The sequence below is a fragment of the Aythya marila genome (assembly GCF_965140915.1).
Source record: "Aythya marila genome assembly, chromosome: 22".
In the NCBI taxonomy this organism is placed as follows: domain Eukaryota; kingdom Metazoa; phylum Chordata; class Aves; order Anseriformes; family Anatidae; genus Aythya; species Aythya marila.
Window position 1 is genome coordinate 4,014,684 of NC_139063.1, and position 12,977 is coordinate 4,027,660.

Consider the following 12,977-nt stretch of genomic DNA (forward strand, 5'->3'; position numbering starts at 1 on the left):
TCTCACACAAGCGTGGTGCACTGGACATGCACATTCAGACCCAGAGGTGATCCCTTGCTAGAGGATGTCACAAACTCACTTTCTCCTTTGGGCTCCTGCTGCCAAACCTCCCAAACGCTTCCCTGCCCTCCAAGCTGTGCAGTGCTGGGCCTTGGGTTAGAAAACCAGTCCATTATTTTCAGAATCTGTTTGAACTCTGAGAAATTCCTGTTAGACACCTTTCTGCTGAAGGCCTTTTGAAGGCCTCGTCATTTCAGATCCTGTCGGATATAAATTATTGCTTGAAAAGGCAGCTCTGCTCCAACAAAGCAGTGTGCATCCACAGCTGGAATTGGCAATCAGCTAATTAGGTCAGCTCTTGGGCTGAATGGTTGGACAAAGAGGGAGCATGGCAAGGGGGAGCTGAGTGGTTGAATCGTGGGTGGAAAGGCCTAGAAGGACCTGGAAAATCAGCTTTATTTGTAACTTGAGCAAGAGAATTGGATAGAGGAGGGGGGAGAGGAGCAATCCGCCCTGGGAAGGGGGGAGAGGAGCACCAGCAGCCCTAGGGATGAGCTCGCTTCCCTCTGCTGCGCCTGTTGGCAGTGCCAGGAGCGAGGCTGCAAAGGGCTCAAGATGGCTCCCACCTCCCAGCAAAATGGGAGCAGGATGTCAGGAAGCTGCCTGCTGCTGCAGCGAGGAATTAAGCCCTCCCGCGTGCTGTGCTCCTTGTGGCTCGTTCAGGCCTTGCTGCTGCAGGAGATGACACTGCTGGGAAGCCCCTCCGGCGCTGGCAAGCAAGGAGGGAAGGTGTGGGCCTTTTTGGGGGATTGCGCTGCGCTTGGCTCTTGGAGCTCTTCCACCGTGTGCCCCGTGTCCCCGAGAAACTGCTGGCTTTCCCTTTAAGCGACATAAAAGTTGCCCTGTGGCTGCGTCAGGTGGAGAGGGAGAGAGAAGGAAAAGCAGCTTTCGAGTGACAGGGAGGCGGAAAAGACCTGAAGGTGAAAGCTGAGGGGCGAGATGGCTTAAGGGCACGCTTTTGGGGTGGGTGGCTGAGCCTGCGTATGTTCTTGCGCTGGTGAGTAGCACCATCATCAATACAGATGAGAGTGACGTTTCTGGTTCACGCTGAGCGATTAGAGGCTGTCAGACTGCAGCAGGCGCAGACCACGGGAGAGGAGCAACAAAAACGCACAGCGACCCGCCCCAGCATCACCTCCGGGGCGGAGGAAGGACGCCGTGGTGTCCTCCATCAGCCCGTGCCCCGCTGACGCTCTCGGTCGGCTCCCGCACGCGGTGGTGCTGCCGCCGCCGCCGCGGTTGTCAATGTCAAAAGGGGGAGGGGACCTCTTCCTCGAGTGGTTTGGTCCTGGCAGTCCCTGTAATGTTGGAGCTGTCACAACAGGGAAAGGTTCCCAAGGAAGCTGCTTACCGAACGGGAGCTGGCTGGGTGCCTGCTTCTTTCAGCCTCAGAGATGAGCCGGGGTAGAAAGGGGAGGTAGCAAAATCCCTTCCAGCCTCAGCTCCGCCAGCGGTGCTGGGTGCTTGGGCTAAACCCAAACTGGTGTGGGGTCCGGGCTGCTCCTTCCTAGGGTCTCCTCACCGAGAGGCTCTGTGCCTCCAGGCTACGAGGCCACGCTGGGCCCCGCAGGCATCGTCCCCAGGATGTTTTTGGCCGAGGGGAGGTAAAGCTGACAGGAGAGCAGAGCTGCTGGTGGCAAGTCGCTGGCAGGAACGGGAGCGAAACCTTTTGTTTCTCGTCAAATGAGAGGCTGCAAAAAACAATGATGGCAGCGTTCCTGCTCCCTACGTTTAATCCAGTATTGTAGCCGGGCAAGATAGCTGCAATAAAACGCCCGGCCGTTAATTTTATGCATGGGAAACTTCTTACCTGCTCTCCCCCCTGCTCCCTCCCCCGTACCTCCGGTTTCTTTTCCAACTGCAGCTATTTTTCCCTGCTGACTTCAGGTGTTTTGTATTCTGCTTAGATCAATAGCAGAACAACAGCAGCCTTCCAGTTGTCACCAGGAAGACCCTGCTGTCAGCTACAGCTCACCCGTTTTCTGCCAGTGCGCTGCGAGGGCTGGAGAGCCCTTCTGCCTGCCTGACAGCCCCACCGAGAGCTGCGCGGTGCAGGAACGCCGTATCGATTTTTTTTTTTTTTTAAATCCAGCCTGAGGAAAATGGGGTTCTGTGCTCCAGCACTTGAGTTTTTGCCCTCCTGCGTTTGGTTTGAAGAGGCAATAAAGCGGGCTGGCTGAGATGCCCCCCGGCCGGGCGGGAGGGGAGGCCGTGCGGTGGCACTGCGGGGCCGTGTGTCCTGCAGAGGCTGTCAGCGCCGTCCCTGCCGTGGGGCTTTGCCAAGGGAGCTGGTCCCCGGTGATACGCTGCTTAGCAGCCTTTGAGACACGAGCAGGAAGAGCAAATCCATTGCCTAATCTGACAAACGTGCCAGGACCGCGTTAGCTGATGTGAACACTGGGCTCTGTTCGTGTGTTTCAACAATCTCTGGTACTTATGTTAGCTTGGAGCAAATCAATGCAAATATTTTTCTTCATAGAACAAAAAGCATTCACTGGAACACATACAACCTCTGTGTCTATCTTCTACCCCAAGTGCCAAAATAGGAAGCATTTTAGAAACCAAAGCACCGGGCATGGCTTTGCTCTCGAGTGTCTGTTGTTTTTGTTTTTTTCTTTTTTTCCTTTGCTTTCTCTCTCTTTTGGAACTGGACTGTTTTGTGAATCCCTTCACCGTCGGATTACAAGGAGCGCAGTCTCAGGCTCTTGATCAGCTCTGACGCAGTGACAGGTCATGCTGAGCCGGTGCCTGCACTGCAGCTTGACTCGAGCTGCTCCCGGTGGGTGCCTGGGTGGGTGGCTCTGCCTCAGCCCTGACGCCTCTGCAGCTGCCCTCCCTCTCGGAGGGATCTGTTCCAAAACGTGGTCTAGACTAGGAGGCAAGGTGGGATGGTAGACGAGCCGAGAGCTTTGTAGAGGCGAGGAAACGTAGACTGCAGCACAATACTAGTTGAACTGAAGCTTGAGTACTCATATGACAATTTAGCGTGTACGGAGGGCAGGTAGGCTGTCTGAACTAGACTGTTAGCCAATGCTTTCCACTGCCATACCGGCAAATGCAAACTGGGTCCCCTCTGATGTGCCTGTTCTGTGGGCAGAGGCTCCTGACAGCCTGGGCTTTCAAGCTGGAAGCTTCCTTAGTCTATAATGTAGTGGGCGTGTAAGCACCGCGCTGTCCCCGGAGCACTGCTCCTGGGGAGGACGCTGACAGATGTGGAAGGCTGGCCTCAGCTTAAGTTTTAAGCTAAGTCAGGTGATGGAAAGTAGAATGCAGGAGGTAGAGATGAGAGAAGGCTTTGAAGGAGAGGGTTTATGAGGAAAAATGGGGCCATTATGTAAAAGCTGTAACTTCATGGTGCTGTTGGGAACGTGGCTCTCATCGTAATAGGGTTTGCTTGTGGATAACGAAAGCCAGCTCCTTGTGTGAGCACAGTGCCCGGCTCTGCCTTGCCTCTGTGCTGTGACAGAGCTAAAATGGAGGAGCCACATGCTGGAAGGGATAAGCTGCAAGAGCTTTGTGAGCAACCCCCCAGCATCATGCTGTCCAACACCACAAACTGTGCTGGAAGGAAACCTCTGCTAACTGTGGGCCTTGGAAATGCAGCTCGAGATCGCAACGCAAGGAGGACATGAGCAGCTTCCAGGAGGAACACAGAAGGATGTGAAGAGGAGAGGGGGGTCCGGACGCCTGGCAGCTCTCTTTTGCCTGCTGGGCATAGCACCCTGATGGCAGGCAATGTCATCCCTCTTCCTTCCACTCGTTCAGTGACTCGTCACTCTGTATTTTGCCGAGTGTGTTGTGGGGGTGGAAACCTGGAATAAACCCATTTCTTCTTCAGCCTCCTCGTGTAGAGTTTGAATTAAACTTCCTAATAAAGCAATTGTTATTTTTCTAAGCCGATTCTCCAGGTGTAAGTGCTGTTCCTCCCCCTGCCCTCCCTTGCATTCCTCCTGTCCTGGGGCGTCGGGGGGGTGCTGTTTTTCCCCTGGGGACGTGTGGGGGGTTCCATTGTCCCTACGCCATTGGCACCCCCATGCAGGGGGAGCCCCCTGACCCTGGCTGTGGGTGCCAACGGTGTAGGCCTGAGGGGCTGCTACAGAGCACGAAGCCCGCTGTAAAGCGGAGCCATGGCTGCGGGGGGCGTTGAGCCCCGCTCCTGGCTTTGGGGGGGGGGGGTGGGTCCCTCGGGGGGGGGGTCCCCGACCCCTGCGGCCCCCAGGCCTCCCCCACTTCCTGGTTACCGGGCGCACCCGGAAGCGGCCGCGCGGTTTCCAGGAAGTGACGCCATGGCGCGGCGGCCGGGCGGGGCGGGCGATGGCGGAAGCGGAGGCCAAGATGAAGCAGTTCCATGGCGCCGGGGGGGCCGGGCTGGACGCCGAGCGCGGCCGCTTCCCTTACTGCGTCGTCTGGACCCCGATCCCCGTCCTGACGTGAGGCCGGGAGCCTCGGGGGCTCGGCGGGGAAGGCTTTGCCGGGAGCCGTTTGGGTCTCCGCAGGACCTGGGGTCCGGGGGGGAACCGGCTCGGCCTTGGGGGGGGTCGCGGCTGGGGAGCGAAGGGGCCTCGGGGGGCCCAAAACCGCGGGGGCTTCGCAGCCAGCCCCAGGGGAGCCCCTGCTGGGTTTGTCTGTGGTGTTGGCAGGGTGTAGGCAGGCTTCAAGGAGAGTTTTGGAGGTGTTTTTGTTTGTTTTGTTTGTTTTTTATTTTTTTTCTTGCAGTTGTGGGAAAATGGGAAGCCCTAAACATGTGGTTCCTGGAGGGGGGGGTGATTTTCACGCCGTCCCCATCCCCTCCAATTGCAGCCGGGTGTGAATGTTTGCTGAGCCGGGGCTGAAAGTCAGGGCGAAGACGTGGCGCGGTCTGTGGGGCTGGGAACGGCGCCGGGCCTCTGCTCAGCCGGGAGAAAACTTCCCTGTGCTGCCCCGCGTGTACGAACCTGCCCTGATCGTTATCTTCTCTTTTTCACACGGCTGCACATCCCGTCCTTCCCATTCCAAAGCTTTCAACCTCCTTATCTCCCCCCGGGACTGCTGAGGAGAGCTGTCCTGCCAGAGTTAGTGGGTGTCCCTGTTTGTTTGTGGGCTCGTTCCCCATCGAGCAGAGGCATCTTCGTCTTGATTTTTTTAGCAGTGGAAATTTCAGCGTCGTTATTTGGTGAAATCTCTCACTAGATTGCATAATTGCCCCAATTTTCTTTCTCCGACGTTTCCTGTCATCCTGGGGTTTGGAGGCTTGAAAGCCAGTCAGCGTCGGGGGGAGAAGTAAGATCTGCTTACACCTTTGAAGGTGGCAAAGCTGTGACAAGGCTGCATTCAGCTGCACCTCCTGGCTGATAGAACACAGCTCCATGCAGGCAGTGAAGCCGCCTGGCTGCTTTGCATCGCACCAGATAGGAAAACGCAGAGGTGAAGTGATACAAGTGCTGAAACTTTGCAGGAAGCCTTTCCCTGCGTGGTGAGGTTACGTTATCAGCAGGAGCTGGGCGCAGTTTATCTCCTCAGCTGCGCTTGCCGGCGTGCTTGGCTTTATCTGCTCGTTTTGGTGGGTTTAGGATCTCCCTAATTGAGCAGTGATTCTGTTCTTGTTTAACCTTGCTGTAATGGCACCTGAAATAGTAGTCTCTGGGCACGGTCCCATGAGGGGAGGGAGAAATCAGAGAGAGGGCAGCAAAGCTGAGGATGCAGGAGGGTGTGGGTGAGCGCTGGTGCTTGGCCTGAAATGCTTTGTAGGGGTCACTGGGGATCCGAGGGGGAGATAAAGAGCTGCAGATATCAAAGGAGGAGGAGGACGAGTCTTTGAAACACAGAGATCATTTAGAGGGAGATTGTTCTTCCTGGAGCCAGCAGCCCTGCTTTCCACCTGAGGTGCCAAAATCTAGTTGCAGTGTGAATGGGGAGATGGGCAGGGGGACCTTTTCTTCTCAGTTGTTGAAGTGGGAAGTCTGGCTTTATCTCACCACTGTTTCATCAGGATCTAACCTTTTTTAACTCGGAAGCCCAAATGGGGTGTTTGGGAGCCTGGGGCTTGACCTTCCCTGTCTGGGGGGTGCAGGCGGTGCAGGCCATTGGCGTCCTGCTCGTCCTGTAACTGCAGCCACTCAAAAACTTGAAAAGTGCCTTGAAAAATGATGTTTTTTAATTTGAAAAGTGAAAACTTGAAGCCTGACCACCCTGCGGATGAGCCGACTAGATCAGCTCATCAGGGATCACAGCTCTGGGTGTTTTCCCTTTCCAGCTCAAGCCCGCTTTCCCTTTGCTTGTACCTCTCCTGCTTTCACCTCCCGGCCTGTCCCATGCTGTGCAGTTCGTTGTGTGGCTGCTCCTGCGGGCTCCTGGCAGCAGGACACACGCTCTCGGTGCGATCGGGGGGCAAATATCTCAGCCTGACGCCTCCCTTGTTGCCTCGGCAGGTGGCTCTTCCCTATCATCGGCCACATGGGCATCTGCACGTCGACCGGGGTCATCCGGGACTTCGCGGGGCCATACTTTGTCTCGGTAAGTAGGCAACAGATCCAGGTACGTGAGGCAAATCCTGTGCTTGGTCTGCGTGTCGCTTCTGCTGGGGGCTTCTGAGCCACCCCCTGCCTTTTGCAGCTCCGAGTTCTGCAGAGTAATGGCTTTAGGTGTTTTCGAGACTGTGGATCTGTGCCATGGAGGTTGCTGTCCAGTGCAGATCATCTGGGGGGTTGGTAAACAGCGGCTAGTTTGGTTTGGGGAGCAGGAGGTGAAGGATCCTGTGCTCTTAATGGGGAGGTTTGGACCTGAATTCTTTTGCAGTAACCCAAGTTTCAGGAGCTGCTTTCGAACCTCTCAGCATGCCTGCTGCTGTCGTGGTGCATGGCATCAGGCGTGTGACAATCTTCTACACTGCGTTATATCCTGCTGGAGTCTGCAAGCAGGGGAAGTTTAGTTGGGATAATTAATGCTCCTTAAAGATTAGGAGACTTACACCTTAGAGCTGACGAGGCATTCACAGTTTAAAGGGAGGGAACACGGTACATACACCATGGAGCCAGGTAATGCCACCGTGTACAGAGCATGAACGCACTCACCCCCTGAACAAGAGCTTACAAACACAGCTGAGACCTAAAACACGGATGGGGTCGGTGTTTTGGGACTGTTGAGGCGACGTGGCGGCGTCCTTGCTACGTGATCACGGGCTGAGAGGTTTCCAGCAAGAGGTGTGTCATGAACGCAGTGCGGGGTTATCCTCACGAGCTCCCTTTTTTCTGTTTTATTTGTAGGAAGACAACATGGCCTTTGGGAAGCCAGTGAAGTAAGTGCTCCCGTGACTTTGTATGGAACTGAGCAGCTGACCTGCAGATGTCCTTTAATTCACGGAGGCAGCCAGGCCGTAACACTGCTCTTCTCGTTGTTCACATAACCTAATTCAAGTGGACGGCTGCTGTGTCTGTGCTTTTCAAGAAACCACGTTAAGTTCAATCTTTTTAGAAGCGTGGCAGCAGGATAATGGCATTAATAACTGTAGCTGTACGGAGCCTTTACAAGAAAAAAAAAAGGCCAAAACATTTTAAAAGAATGTTAGCAACAAGTGCTCCAAGTAAATGGTGCCCGTGCTAATGACCTGTCATCACTCCCATCTTGTTAATGATGTTCTGGGGTAGGGGGCGAGGTTTCTGGGCTTTGTGTGTCTGTCAGGTCACATTTACATTTTAAGTGGCCTGCAGGCTTCATCTCAGAGCACATGAAAGCCGTTCAGAGGGGCCTGTAGCCTCGAGGCCTGCAATTTCTCTGTCCAGAATGCCCCAGGGCTGAGGGTGCTGAGTGTTGGTTCCTGCAGCATGTGCTGGTCTCGAGGGGTGCAGTTCCTTGGGCTCCAGAGGCAGCCTTTTTCCTAAGCCCTTCAAGCAGCTTCCTGCTGGGAAGGGCAAAAAAGATTGCAGGGGAGCAGCAGCAGCAGAGCCAAGGGATCACGGAAGGGATCTGTTCTCGTTTCCCAGGTACTGGAAGCTGGATCCTGGCAAGGTGTACTCCTCCAACCCCAACATGTGGGACACGGCTGTGCACGATGCCTCGGAGGAGTACAAGCACCGAATGGTACGGCTGCGGTGCCCGTGTCCTGTCTGGGGCGATACCTCCCTGGGGTTGGGGACCTTCTTGCAGGACTGGGACCTGTGGGCCTGCACCAGCCCCGTGTGCGGGGCCGGGGAGCCCTGAGGCAGGATTTCTAACGCTCTGCCCCTTCTTCTGTTCCAGCACAACCTCTGCTGTGATAACTGCCACTCTCACGTGGCTCTGGCCTTGAACTTGATGAGATACGACAACAGCACCTCCTGGAACATGGTCAAGCTCTGCTTCTTCTCACTCCTCTATGGGAAGTACGTGAGGTGAGCTGAGAGCAGTCTAGATCCAGCAGGCAGAGGGGCTTTGTTTCTTTCCTTCTTCCCATCCCTCCAGAGCTTCAGCCTCTTGGGAAAGGAAGGAACATCTCCCCCCCCCGCCCACAAGACGTGGGGGAGTGTTGCTGGTAGGTGGTGCTCTCACTGCCTGTTCTTAAGCAAAGAACCGGGAGCGTTTGCTGGGTTGCACTGGATGCTGCTCCTGAGATACCGTCCCTAGCAATGAATTTAGGGTGCCAGGAATTTGGGAAATGCTAACTAGAGCAAATATCGCTCTCTGTGTTGTCTTTTGGCTGGGTTAGGTCAGAACAGAAGGTCACAGAATGGCTCCTCTCCAAGGATTGCTGGTCTCTCTTCCCTCTCTTGCATCTTGTTTACACTAAAACTAGTCTGATTTCCAGCTGGAGTGGAGAGGGAAACCCTGAGCTTTCCTTCTTAGAAAGAGCTCTTAATCTCCATTTTATCTCCTTGGGCCTGGAGAGGAGATTCTGCAAGGACAGCCCTGCACAAAGGTTTCTCGTTGCTTCCCTTCTGCTTGGTCTGCCCTTTCTGGAAGAGCCCAACCAGGTTTCCTGCAAGCGTGGTCCCCCTGCGCTGGGTAAATACACCGGCAGCCTGAACACTGAGGCTGACTGAAATGGGGTTTCATTGTTTGTCTGTGGAGATATGAAACATGCCAAAGTCATAGACTTTGACCTGGATTTGAGCTGGAAGGCGAGTCCAGCCCTGTTGCTCATGATGCAGTTATTTGTGGACCTGATTTAACCTCACATTTTTAACGTGTACTGTGTGGCAGTGCTAGCAATGGATGAAAGAAACATCTGTCTCCTGGTTTCTCCACTTACCATCACTTCCTTCTCTCCCTCCTGTCTTCCTCTGCTGACTTCTTACATTTAAACTCTCCCCTGTTGTGTTTTTTTTTTCTCATCTTGCAGCGTAGGGGGATTTGTGAAGACCTGGCTTCCCTTTGTCCTCTTCCTGGGGGTGATCCTGACGGTCGTTCTGACACTTCACCTGCGGTGATGACAGCTGTGAGCTCCCCGTCCTGCGGGCACACGAAGGAAGAAACTGTGACTGCTTGACCCAGCGAGGTGGAGGCGTGGGACTCCGGGAGGCGTTTTCTGGGGAAGGTGGCCACTCCACTCCATTGTAACAACTCATCTTTGTTCCCCGGGACTGGCTTCTTACCCTTCTGTTTCTGTTCTGTCGACGGTGTCTCCCAACAGCAGAGGTCCTGAAGCCTCCTGATCCCTCCCTGAATTTGCTCCCTCCCTGCAATGTGGTAGGTAGAAACGCAATCAGGAAAGGAGAGGCGTGGGCACCTTTGCATTCCGTGCGAGGCAAACCCTGCCTCCTGCTTCAGGAGCGCGGGCAGCTGCACCTTGTAAGGTTCTCTCTGATCACCTCTGGGTTCTTCCTCCTGGCAAACCTCATCAGGTGCCTCCTGGGGTTTCCAGTCTCCCAGGGGCAGTTGTTTCCCTGTTGCACGGCTCTCCTGCAGCACACGTTTCACAGTGGAGGTGTGGGGCTCCTCCTGGGGGTGCGCAGCCCTTGCTGACGGTCTCCCCAGTAGTGCCAGAAAGGTGTTGACGGCGCAGCACTCCTCTGAGGAGAGACACACAGAGGAACGCTCCGTGGCGGGGCAGATGCGTCTGGTCCTGCTGGTGAGCCCAGAAAAGCAGGAAACTAGGGCTTGGGTATGGCTCGTGGCAGTCTGCACACTTTCAGCAGCGTGTCGCAGAGCTGGGAGTCTGCTGCCAAATCCCTTTTAGCTTGTGCCAGAGAAAATCTAGCTTCCCCGCTTCTCCCTGGGCTCTGAATGCCTGAAATTGTCGTTACACTCCTCCCAAGCTGCTTAGCTTCCCTTTGATCCCAAGCGCTTTGCATGTCACAGAAATCACGCCTGCAGAGGTGGCGGCAGCAGCAGCAGGTACTGGCTCCCGGGACAGAAGGCTTTGGGGCTGTGAAAGCATCCGTGCCTTGCAGGGCAGTGCCCGAATCCTGGGCTTAGTGGGGCCAACGGAGGTTTAAAGAGGTGGAGGGACTGGCGGGCAGACGTGCTCTGCTTGGGCTCTGCAGCAGCAAACAGGGCACTGCTGTCTTGTGGCTGGTCCCAGGGTGCTGCCTGGGGAGCTGTGGCGTGTTCTGGAGAGCACACTCTGGGGTGAAAGCACTTGGAAGGTGAAAAATTTAGAAGGTCTGGCAGTGCTGCGGGTCTGATGGCCCTTCCGAGCCCTGGAGCAGGCAGAACTGCTCCTAGAGGAGGTGGTTTGGGAGTGCTGAGCAGGGAGCGTGCCTGGGGTCAGGTCCCTGCTTGCTGAGGCTCCGGCTGCTTTCTGGGGTGCTCTTAGCCGGGTGGCTGTCGGGTGTCCCCCGAGGGCTGCGTGCCATTAAGCAGATCCCCTCTGATTGCAGAGGAAGGCTTAGCTTTTCCTCTCCTGCCTTGAAAGGCCGGCTCTTTACTCCACTACCTGATGGATTTCAGCCTCAAGGAGTGCTCGTGGCCAGCAAGAAAGCTCTTTTTTGTCTGCGTGCCATCCCTGTGGCTTCCTCTGATGTGGCAGCCCTGTCAGTCCCCCTGCTGGCTCTGGAGGCCGTCCCTTTGTGCCTCCCCATCTGCTTCCATCCCCCTGACCCCCCCTAGCTCTACAGGGGGGCTGGGGGCTCTTGGGCTTCTCAAATTCTTCATTTCCTCCTCGGTCACACTTAAATAGCCCCTTAAACCTCTCCGTTCTCCCTAGCACCCGGTTGTCCTTGTCACCTGGTGCTGGCCTGGCGGGGTGGGAGCTCCTCGCTGCCCTTCCCCACCTTCCTGGAGCTGAAGCAGGCGGCGTCTCCTGCGTGAAGTCCTTTAAACCCGAGCGGAGGGCGGGCTGGAGGGTGCTGAGGCCAATTAGAAAGCCAAAACCTGGATCAAAGAGAACCTTGCAAGGAAAAGATGGAATCTCACGGAGCTGCCCAGCGTCGCTGCCGTGCCCCAGGACAAGCCAGTGGAACGGGAGGGATCAGTCCTTTGCCCCAGTTTGTCATTTTAGCGCGATTCCTCAATGTCCTGCCAAGGATGCGCCGGGAGTCCCCGGCCCCAGGGCTGAAGCCAACCTGTCTTACGCAGTAGCAATAACCCAGAGACTCTTCGGGCTGTCTCACACGTTGCTGCAGTGTTTCAGCGATAAGCTAGACGAGCGTTGCCAAAGCTGAGACTCCGAGGTGTCAGGGGAGGCCGGGAGCGGGGCTGCTGGCCACGATCCCCGCTCCCGGGACTTCGGAAAGTGCCGAGTGCCATTCCCCACCGGGAAAATCCTTCTCGTTTGCTCCCCGTGCTTTCTATTTTTTATTTTTTAACCAGATCTGGGTTCCGAACGGAGGCTCTTCCCCTGCAAACGAGCCCTGCGGGACCTCGGGCTGCGGAGCTGCTTCCCCTGCACCTCGACCGCCAGCAGGGTGGGACGGCTCCGGGCACCCAGAGGGAGCATGGGCGGCTCCACAGCAAGGTGTGCAGCAGGGGTAGCACGGAGCCAGCCCCGGCAGCCTTGCTGGCCTCCCTGTGCCTGCAGGAGGGCTCCTGCAGAGAGGCTGGCTGTGGGCTGGGCAGATTTACTGCTCCACCACGCCGCCGGCGCTGCGGGAGCGCGGGGAGACGGGCGATGCGTGGGGAGAGCGGGCTGGGAGGTGGGTGGGTGGGTGAGGAACGTGTTTTCCTTGCAGCTGCCTTCATCTCACCGCCAGCTCCTTGCCCGCAGCCTCCTAAAGGGTCCCCCCTGTCCCTTTCCTCCCCGATGGCGCTTTTCTGGTCCCCTCCTTTCCCCTTTGCACGTGCTCGTGCTGCAGAGCTCCGTGGCTCTGCCGTGCTCTTCTTCGGCGAGGGCCAGCCCCTCCGTACCCTCTTCCTTTGTTCTCTTGATCTCTGTGGGGCGCTGGATTACTTTGTAAATATTTAAACTCTGCTTCTGTGGTTTCATAATCCTGACGGTAGGGGAAATAAACTTATTTCTGTGGATGTCTCCAGGTGCCTTCTCTTATTGTCGAGGCTTCTCTCCTTCAGAAGCAGGCTCAGCTTTCCCCCCCCACGACCTCCTGAGCTGCAGCCTCCTGCCTGCGGGCAGCGCGAGGAGCTGGCCCTGGAAGGCCCCCGCGCCTTTCCTTTCACAGAGCTGCCCTTGCTGCGTGGCCAGAAGTCACGGTCCTGTTTGCAGAGCTGCTGTCGGGAAGAGAAGGGGGGGGGGGGAGCTGGGGAGGGGATGGCGCTGGGAGCCGCTTGCTGCAGAGCTGGAAGCCTTTGCTGCAGTGCAGGCAGAGCCCGCGCCGTGCCAGAGCTTTAATGCCAGGGCTCCGAGAGCCAGGGCCCTTCTGCGGGCCTTTGTTTAGGGGAAAGGTTTTAGGGGAAGGGGCCCTGCCTCGTGCTGGGCTCGTCCCTAACCCCCTGCCAGCTCAGCACAGCCCTGCGTGGCCCTGAGCAGGCAGAGAGCCGAGCATTTGGGGAGGAGGATGCTTTTTGGTCCCCCCCCCTTGTAGGTTTATCTCATTCAGCTGTGGATAACTTCCCTCCACGCAGCCCGAGGT

The 12,977-nt window shown here is 56.4% G+C and overlaps 1 protein-coding gene across 2 annotated transcripts; it reads left to right on the forward strand.

Moving 5' to 3' along the window:
* Positions 1-4,371: 4,371 nt before the first annotated feature.
* On the forward strand, positions 4,372-12,414 carry TMEM222 (transmembrane protein 222). 2 transcript variants are annotated; one of them, XR_014318956.1, is made up of 7 exons: positions 4,372-4,490; positions 6,468-6,552; positions 7,302-7,333; positions 8,019-8,115; positions 8,275-8,405; positions 9,353-9,547; positions 9,644-12,414. XR_014318956.1 is itself a non-coding variant. In XM_082777637.1 (6 exons), exons 1-6 carry the CDS (start codon positions 4,375-4,377, stop codon positions 9,438-9,440), a joined length of 549 nt encoding a protein of 182 aa, XP_082633763.1. In that variant the 5' UTR covers positions 4,372-4,374; the 3' UTR covers positions 9,441-12,414. The 2 variants fall into 2 exon arrangements, 1 of the variants encoding a protein (XP_082633763.1); XM_082777637.1 differs by having other exon boundaries at positions 9,353-12,414.
* The last annotated feature ends 563 nt before the right edge of the window (positions 12,415-12,977 follow it).